The sequence below is a fragment of the Daucus carota genome, chromosome 2 (genome assembly GCF_001625215.2).
Source record: "Daucus carota subsp. sativus chromosome 2, DH1 v3.0, whole genome shotgun sequence".
Taxonomy (NCBI): Eukaryota; Viridiplantae; Streptophyta; class Magnoliopsida; order Apiales; family Apiaceae; genus Daucus; species Daucus carota.
The window spans coordinates 47,446,026-47,455,858 of record NC_030382.2 but is presented as its reverse complement, the minus strand read 5'-3'; the positions used below and the strand labels follow the sequence as shown (position 1 = coordinate 47,455,858).

At 33.5% G+C, this 9,833-nt stretch overlaps 2 protein-coding genes across 3 annotated transcripts; both read right to left on the bottom strand.

Moving 5' to 3' along the window:
* Nucleotides 1–284: 284 nt before the first annotated feature.
* Nucleotides 285–2,044, bottom strand: LOC108208451 (uncharacterized). Of its 2 annotated transcripts, none has more exons than XM_017378979.2 (7): nt 1,910–2,044; nt 1,738–1,816; nt 1,372–1,645; nt 1,206–1,276; nt 859–1,132; nt 676–761; nt 285–595 (listed from the first exon to the last, which is right to left on the bottom strand). In XM_017378979.2, the coding sequence occupies exons 1-7, from the start codon at nt 1,912–1,914 to the stop codon at nt 338–340; spliced, it is 1,047 nt and encodes a 348-aa protein (XP_017234468.1). In that variant the 5' UTR covers nt 1,915–2,044; the 3' UTR covers nt 285–337. The 2 variants fall into 2 exon arrangements, with proteins under 2 accessions (XP_017234468.1, XP_063942419.1); XM_064086349.1 differs by having other exon boundaries at nt 525–595; nt 676–721.
* Nucleotides 2,045–4,125: 2,081 nt separating this feature from the next.
* Nucleotides 4,126–7,313, bottom strand: LOC108206555 (cyclic dof factor 2). Its single transcript, XM_017376895.2, has 2 exons — nt 6,764–7,313; nt 4,126–5,860 (listed from the first exon to the last, which is right to left on the bottom strand). The coding sequence occupies exons 1-2, from the start codon at nt 7,025–7,027 to the stop codon at nt 4,517–4,519; spliced, it is 1,608 nt and encodes a 535-aa protein (XP_017232384.1). The 5' UTR covers nt 7,028–7,313; the 3' UTR covers nt 4,126–4,516.
* Between the last annotated feature and the right edge of the window lie 2,520 nt (nt 7,314–9,833).

The following is a 9,833-nucleotide window of genomic DNA, read 5'->3' as shown; positions in this document are numbered from 1 at the left end:
TTATAACATAAAAAAAAATTTCTGGCAAAAAAATTATCAATAATAGTGCAAATAAATTCTGACCATTTTGTACAGAAACCTTGAAGTTATTAATTTAAGAATAAAAAGAAACATCACCCAAAAACACAGATCATAACATACAATCCAAACAAAAATAATCAATGTCTGTTAATCAACAACCACAATACATTCAGCATAAATCCCAAATTCAGAATAAATACATAATAAAGCAAGCTCAAAACATCCGCACTCAACACAAGTCATTCGTTCCAAAAGAAAAAACAACACAAATACTACAATTCTGATAAAGGCATAATACAGAAAACAACTACAATATTTAGTAGTCTTCATTATTCATCCAAACTCGAATCCTAAACTGGTCATAAGATTTGTAAGGGCATTGGAATACACAAACATGGCCAATTTTCAGCCCCAGATCATCACGAAACTTTTGCCAACCATCTACAATTGTGGAACAATGGGAGTCTTCCCTTCGGCGTATTAGAAGCCTCCAACATGCACTACCAGAATATACATTAATACAATGGCAGGCCGGCCACTCCAAACACAGGTCATCAAACTCATTAGAAATGTCCTGGACAGAAAACAATCAGTTCCCAAATTGGTTGCCGTAAATTGTGTTACTAAACATTGTACAAGACGGCTATTACTTACAACTCGGAAGGAGTCGTCAAACATATGCTTACTTTCCGCCGTCACCCTGAAAAATTTGCCAATTATAGGATCATAACCATCAGCATCTGCATAAAACAACAATTGAAGGTATGTAAATTCTGTGGTCATTTGAAAGTAAAATTATTATAAAAGAGGTCATCTCTAAATTCTGATTTTCATTACCAAAATCAAGGGGTGTTCCTGGGAACACAATCTCATAGTTTTCTGAATCAAATGCACAGATTGAAACAACTTCTGTCCCATCATAAGTAAATAAGAACTTGCTCACACCTTTCAAATTCTCTATTCCTAATATACGAAACATAGAACTCAAACCACTGAAACAGCCAGACTCACGATTATATGAACCAGCAAACTTCTTTCCATTACTCAAAACAAATATTATACGATCAGGCAAAGCAAAACCACAACGCTCAATGAACCCAACAGGAGGATCCTAAATTCAACAAAACATACATATATTAGTACAGTTTCTAATAAAGGTCCATTAATGAATGAACGTAACTTACAATTTCATCGATGACCCCATCACCCTCAACACGAAATTTGACAAAACGCCAACCACCATCGCCTATTGTAACTATAAATTACATGAATATAGCCTCTAATTGTTAGTCTAGGTAATAATTATAGGAATAACAGAATTCTAAAACTTTATACATATGACATACTAACCTATTGCAGGTAGACAATTGTTCATTTCCGGGTATCGAATCTCCGAACCATCACTACCAATTATATAAACATTGAACTTAAAACGTCCAAAGTACTCAAAAATCATATACTCCCCACCTTTCAAGTCAAAATGCTTGAAAAAACAGAGAAGGCCCATCATTTCTGAACTCACTAAATCAATTTGAACAGGTAAGATATAGCCATTACGCAATTGGAGTTCCATTTCATCATGTAACAAATTACTGTACTTTGAGCAGAATTTAATGGGAACATTCTGTAACATTATAAACAATACATTCAATATCATAAAAAAGCAAAACCCAACAAAAATTAAAAAGCTTTAATACCGTCATAGTGATATTTTACCAATTTATTAGCCACAGTGTCTTCACGCGTTAGTAGAATGCAGAACTTATCAGCTACAAGACCGATACAATCCATAGATCTGCACATAACAGAAGAACGAAGAAACAAATTACAAGCCGCAAAAGATATAACAAATTGAACATAGTATAGTAAAGTACAGAGCAAGTCTAACCTCATTTCCCTGTAGGCAATTTAAATAGATAGAATGAAGGAGAATGTTGTCTTCAGCGACTGTTAGAGATAACCCTAGAATGAATGATGTAGACGAAGAATATTGTGTTCTTCGGTCTTCGAAAGGGTTAACAACTGAGAAGCCCATGTTCACATGAGAGGCCCATTATGAGATAAAAAGGACCTGTATAAATTATGGGCTCAAATGGATGATAATAATGTGATTGCTTTCAAATATTTTAAAAAACATGAATTGGGCATATAACATAATAGTGCTGTGGAAAATTATTGCCCCCGATCTATATATCAATATTTTCTGGATGACCTATTTCAAACTTTAATTCCCATTATAAAATTTTAAAAATAATTATATTTTCAATATTACATTCGCAAATTTACACCAAAAAGTTTTTTTAAAAGATTTAACTATGATCAATGTGCCCGTAAACAACAATCAATACATCATTTATAATTTGTTTAAAAAATAACTGATTTCTATAAACAAATAAAATTTAAAATTAGAAATTTATCATACATTAACCATGCGAAGCGGGCAAAAATACTAGTATGTATAACATCCATTCTCACTCAAAAAATCCATTTATTTGTGTTTGGAAGTAAAGAACACTAGCTAGGTAATTCTATCTCATTTATGGATTCACTACATGCGTCCGATTTTGCGATTATCTCATGTAACATAAATTAATTGTAAAAATATCGAAGCAATAAAATAATGGAACTCGATATTACATATTACGTCATCATATTTCTTAACAATTTATGGTTGTTGCTTTGTTCTTCGGATAAAGCACCGGAGATGAACTTGAGGCATCATCAACCATCTGTGTCCCCAACATATTTGCTTGATGCTGTTAAAATATAACATAAAATCTAATTGGGGACTTCTTCTAACACTTTAAAATTTTAGATGGATGAGTTCTCAATATGGTATCAGAGCTCAAGTTTGGCAAATGTCTCAAGTCCGACTCTCCACCACCCCCAATTTTCTCACAATATAATATAATATAGACATAAAGGCACAAATTGCTCCAAAAATGAGCGCCCATGATCCATTCTTGACTGAGGGGGACTGTTCTCAACAAATGCAAGACAGCATGAGGCGCTTGATTCTCATCCTTGGAATAATCTGGCAAATAACCTAATGCATAATATTTTGATCAAGTAATCCTATTCAAGAAAAAGATGAGAAAAAGAAAGCCTTCAAAGTGATCACATGGGCTGGGTCCTATCCCAACTCATCTTCTGTTCAAGTTTGAGTGGCCTTTCTATTTGACAAGCTGAATTATAAGGATAATGGCTGATTATATCAGCTAGGATTTGTCTGTAATCATAAGTATTTATACAAGAAAAGATACCATCAACTATTCCCTAAAACCCAAAACTTGTGTGGAGGTGTTTGTATCTCAAGATTCTAATAAGCTAGATTCTAAAATCAACCAATGAAAAATAGAAAGCAAAAAGTGGGAAATATCATACTTTATTCTCATGTCTTTATCTTCCAACTTTTAATTTGCACTTGCAGTATGGATCCTTCTTTCCAAAAGAGAAAGGTGGTTGGCCTTTTGTGACATTCTAATCTCCACAATAAAGAATAAAGATTGAAGACCCCTAAATTGATAATCTGGTTTGACAATTGACATGACTAACCATTATTATGTTATCCTATCCATATGAAAAAAATAATTTGTTCATAGACAACCACTGATGTTTCATTTGAGTTCTTGATAAGACATACTACAATTTTGCAACCTTTCCCTTGTTTCATTTTCCAGCATTGGAACATTACTTTTAGCTACTCTATCAATAGTCCATCTTCACATTCACTTGTTCATCACCATCCACTGCAGATCACTTTTAAAGCAATTTGAGGTTGTAGTGTTTTGTGTTATTCATGCTCATTTTTACTTGTTCTTAACTTTTAACAGTATACATACTAACATACATATAAAGATCACACTTTGGCCACACTGAGTTGAATATAACTTGGTTGACATACTAAAGGAGTTATAAAAAGATAAGCATACAGAATTAGTTGCTTCTGATTTGTGAATTCATATGTTAGTCTTCATCATTCATCAGCACTTGATCTGCTTGACTAACATCATCCTTGCACCGTAAGTCAAGTTCAAGAAGTGAACACCAGCTCGGCAATTCAAAAGTTTTAACATTGACAGACATATCTACTATAAGATCATATGAAGAACCAAATTCGATTTATAATTATTCAACTGCATTTGCTCAGTGGTACAACAAGAATCTCTTTGTTTCTTCCCTACCTTTATTCCTTTTATCTTCCATTATCTATCTATCTGCATCAACCTTTTCTGGCAACTAAGGAGAAAAAGTAACTTATACAAGTTGAGAATCTAATGCAAGAGGAGCAGCTAATTCACATATCAGATATGGCACTATCTCCAGATTAGAGCACTGCCAGATCGTCTCCAGATATTAATCTGAGTGTGATTTATGACCAAGTAAAGAAAAGGGTTAAAAAGCACTTTGGTGGTAAGCCTTTAAAAATATCTAACACCAGTACGATCCATCAATGTTGTCGTCGAAAAACTCATACATGAACAATCAGTTTTGTTTATGTGGTCTCATGGAAGTTAGATGACCGAGTCATGGCTGCAGGGTTTGCTTGCAATACCTGAGATGTTTCCATTATGTGATTCTTCTTGGTGGCTCTAGGCAAGAAGGCATTAGTCAGGCTAGCCCCAGTGCCTGAATCAGTATTTCCAGTCTTGATTCCTAAGGTTGGCCATTTAGAGCTTTGAGCAGCTCCAATTGATTGATTAATCCTTAAGGTCTTGGGAACCAGCAAGCGTCTTATTGGATCCTTTTTGTTCAAGGGATCTCCCATTCCTGGCTGTGATGGTCGTAACATGCCTCCATCCCTGGAATGTTTTCCCAGTGTAAGCGAATTGGGACTGGACCTAAGGGCAGGGTGGTTTGGTGATGATGGTTGTTGAGATGGATATGGCATGTTCCAAGAATTTGGTACCATGCAACCCCAGTAGGGCGGCGGTGGATAGAAAGATACAGGATATACTGAAGGACCAGTAGTAGGTGGTGTCTGAGGCCTCCATTGAACAGCATTATTCCATGGATATGGCCAAGGAGGCATAGGAAAGCAAGGTACATGGACAGGTGATCCCTGCACAGTGGTTGGTAGTACTGATTCCGGACCACCACTAAATCCCTTCTCGATTGGATTGGGAACTGTGCTAGAAGATCCACAGGAATAATCATCTGCATTTTCTCCATTTCTATAAGTTACTGGAGTTTGTTGCTTGTCACTGTTAAATCCGATTTTGACACAGTTTTGTGATTTATTGGCAAGGAACAATGAAGAGGCCATGGATTCACAGAGTGGCGGTTCTGAGCCAAACGTTAGGACGCTGGCAGTGGGATGGTTGATCCTATTTGCAGCTTCAGCCCTAGCTACTTGGACTGCATCTGAAGTCAATATATGACGATAAAGTGAAGCCGTGGAGCTTTTGCTCTTGCGACGACCAGAACCAACAGGCACGTTTCTCATTGTACCTCCAGCTGTCCAGTACCTGTGACAGCCTTTGCAGAAATGGCGAGGCTGGCTAATATTGTAATTGTTGTAGTAACAGAATTTTGTGTCCATGCTGTTGCATCGGGGACAAGGGAGTAATTTGTCAGGCTTTTTCAGTGTCTTTCCATCAGAGTTGCTCAAGTCACTTTGATCTTCTTTATTATCTGTTTCAAGTGAAACGGTTTCTTTGTTGTCGTTGGGTATTTTAGGATCTTCAGTCATACCTGATGATGTTTCCTGGCCTATCAACTCTTCTGCAGAACTATCAGGTGTTCTGGGGTCCTCGTCTATCAATTCAATACATTCACCTTGTTCTTTAGTTTTCATGAACTTTCCGTCTAAATGAATTGGAGTATTTTGAATTGGATCCTGAATGAGTACGTGTGTAAGTCAGTGTTAAAGCAAACATCTGATATATTAGTGTATAATGAATTATGGCTTAATACTAACACTTTCGGAGAAAACACAATAGTAATTAACAGAAATGATACAAGTAAGATATTCATATCCTAACCAAGGCAACTCTACAAGGACTTCTTATGTTTTAATGTATGTATACTATATCAATTCCTCCAAGAGCCTGGTGGCTAAGCTGTCATATTTATTAGAAATTGGGGGGATATTGAATTGTCAGAAGGATCGGTATAGTAAAAAGCCAAATTGAACTTATGAGTTGTCTATAAATGACCTACGGAGCATTAAGATCTACCATAGCATGACTTGAAATTATATTTGATAGTAGGCGACAGATAAAATTAATCTATGAAAAGACTAAAACCAGAATATCTAGAAGTGCTGATTCGAAAGGGGAAACAAAGTTTTAGTATTAAAATCAGATTGCTCATGCATAAAATAGAACTTAAAAGCAATCAATATTGATGATCAGGATCAGGAATATTGGTATAATTCTCAGAATCTTCAACATGATCAGAAAATTAGCATCTTATGGCAAGACCCTTAAATTTGTTAAAAGATTATTCTTTAATGGTAAGAAATGACCATGAACTTGACATGAATATATTCAATGTTTCCCTACAAAACATGAGGCTGTCCTGAATGACAAGCAAATGAGCTGGTCCCAAATCCAACCTTCACACCAACAAAATAAAACAGCGGTATCATGCAACAAAGATGTCTCATTAAAAAGCTGCGGCCCCTGATAATTGGGCTGATACCAGAAATTCAAGAGAGGTCTAATGCACAGTTTGTTACCGCGAGTGAATTGCATGTAACTGCAGAGTGAAGAATGAAGAAATACAAAGCAATTAGTACCTTAGAAGAGGAGATGAGCTTATCATGATGCAGAAGAGCATCAAACCTTTGAATGGTTTTGCCAAACAACTTGATACTAGGGTCCTTAACTTCTGACATGTCTTTCTTGATCTGTTTGTCAAGAAAATCAAAGGAAGAAAAGATTGTTTTTTTTTTTTCTGTCTCAGGGGAGCTTCTTGTAATTGTTAGTTTGGTTTGCAGTTGCGACAGAGCAGTAGTAGTAGGCAAAAGAAATAGGAGGAAGTGGTGGGAGAGACATGACATCTCAGCAAAGGTGGAGGGATTTTAAGCCACAAAACTCTGTATTGGCTCCTTTTCTGCAAATCTTGTTTTCTTTATCAGTTTTTGTGCTTTCATTTTTTGATTCTCCCCTTTTCCTTACTAGTGGCTCTTGTTTTCTCTTCTTCTTTTTTACTTTATCGACTTCCAAAGGCTCCTACACTTCGTGTTAGGCTAATCCCATCGGCTTCTCGTTAGGATTTATCAATTTTTAAGAAGAATACATAAACATTACTCAAAAAAAAGAAGAATACATAAACATGATAGGTTTAAATGATAAATGATTATGATGCGCGTATGAATATTCACCACTTACTTTTTACTGTAATCAGTTGCTTTGCTTTTGAGAAAACCATGAATGTTAGAAAAATAACATAATGAGGATCTTTAATATTTTACTACTAACATTTTAGATGTGATCATGATGAGGATCTTTTTTGAGTAATATATTAAGATTTTTCGATTTTAATGAGAATCTGTCACATATTTTTTGTATATCAACCTTAAATAAAAATATTAATTTTTATATTATATCTAAAAATATGTTAAATATGTTAAAAAGAGTACCGTCACACACCTTATATTTTTTATAAGACTTGGATGAACATTACCGTAACAATACTTAGGATGCAAGTAAATTTAAATTTTTTATCAATGTTCATTTGTTATTAGTAATTTTTATTAGTAATTTCAATACGAATTTTTATTTTTCTTTGAAATACATGTTAGGCCGAGTCTGCATGAAAACAATTTCTTTACCATGTATTTATGATGAGGCTTAGCATCAAGCTAAACCTCACAGATATATGATGTGATTACTGATTAGAGGCCGAGAGAGGCGGCTGCTGAACAGGATTATACGTATAACTAAAGTCTAAACTGAGAGACATTGCAAGTACATGTCGGCTGCCAGATAAGCAAATATAATATGGGTCCTACGCACAAAAGCGTTCTCACTAATTCACCTGCGTTCATTACAAACCAGCTCACTTGGAGCCGACACGTGTCCGCCGAAACACGCTAGTGGGCTGGTGGCCGCGTGTTTATCTAAAACAAAATACTTCTAAAAGGGAACAGATTCTGAAAATATAGTGGAGGAAATATTATATTCGGACACGTGTACTTATACTAGGTTGTAGATAAGTTTACTAGGACCAATATTCTTCCTCCCACTTTATCCAAGGAGTTGTGATGAGATTCTATCGATCCAAAGAGATTTGTTTCATACATTTAACTTTTTTTATTAAACTATACAACTTAGAGAAAATATTGTTTTATTTATATATATTTTTAGTTAACAGATGTAAATTTCTGAGAATCTTTTATCTAAAATTTGAAATCCATGTTGACCAATATTATAAATTATTATGATTATTTTATTTTTTTCATCAAAAGTGGACAATTAAAAAAAGACGGAGGGAGTAATATACAAAAAAAAAACTAAAATTTAGATAAAATAATGTTTTATTTATATATATTTTTAAATAACAGATGTAAAAATCTGAGAATTTTTATCTAAAATTTAAAATGCATGTTGACCAATATTATAAACTATTATAATTATTTTATTTTTTTCCGTAAAGAATGGAAAATCTAAAAAAGACGAAGGAAGTAATATGATGTTCAGTTTTGACGTATAATATTTAGTTTTATGTATAATTTCACATTAGTGTCATTGATATATAATAAACTTAAGTATTGCAAAATTATATCTAACATAAATTTTTCATTTTATTTGAAAATTTAAACTTAGATATATTTGAAAATTAAAATACTGTTATTTATTAAATTTATTTGTCAAATAACAACAAAACAATTAATAAATGATCAAAGTCTGTGCGCGGAGCGCTGGTTATTGGTTAAAGTCTATGAAGCAGCTTGAAATTAGAATACGTCGCAATTCAATCCACGAGACAAACAAAATCTGCACAATGATTATTCATCATCAGCCCAGAACGGATGAAATTGAAAAAAAATAAAAAAATTCTCCACTATAATTATAAATTCTCGTTGTCTAAAAAAGTTTAATCAATTTTATAAAATTTTATTTGGCGAATATCTGAAAATCTATAACAAAATTTCAAATTATTTATTATCATAAAAAAATTATATTTATTTATAACAACCTGAAATAATGTATATCAATTTTTTTAGATAACACCATTAAATATGCTTTTCCATACAAAATTAGACCAAATTGTTGTCCTTCCTGTGTTTACTATACTACACTTTGTTAATTTGCGTTGATTTTATATTTTTAAGTTAGTATTTGTAAATTAATGTATTAATTATATATTTTTATTTAAAAATAAAAATTATAATTATGTCATTAAAGTAGCTAAATCCACATATCAAAAATAAAATATCATATAAAATAAAAGGAATATATAATTGTTGGTCCCCTGTCCCCTTACAATTAGTACTCTTAATCGCGAGAAACGACTTTTGCATGATGTGTTATGTACACATGCTAAGCATTAAGCACTATATATTATTGACTACTACTCCGTCCCCGTTTACATGTCCATTGAAGAAAAACAAATAATCTAAAATACGTGTCTCATTTCTCTTTTTCAAAAGCAAAATTTTGAATGTTTCACCAAACAATACCATTTGAATACAATTTGACCACCACATATATACAAATAAATCAATTTAATTCGGGCTGGACAAAGAAACCAAGTACTTAACCTTTGTTTTTAATATGCTTAATTTTATTAACGGTTTGTCTAGTGTGTGCTCATGGGCACATGCTAAGCGCAGAAATTTTTGTAATTGGAAGATTTTGATT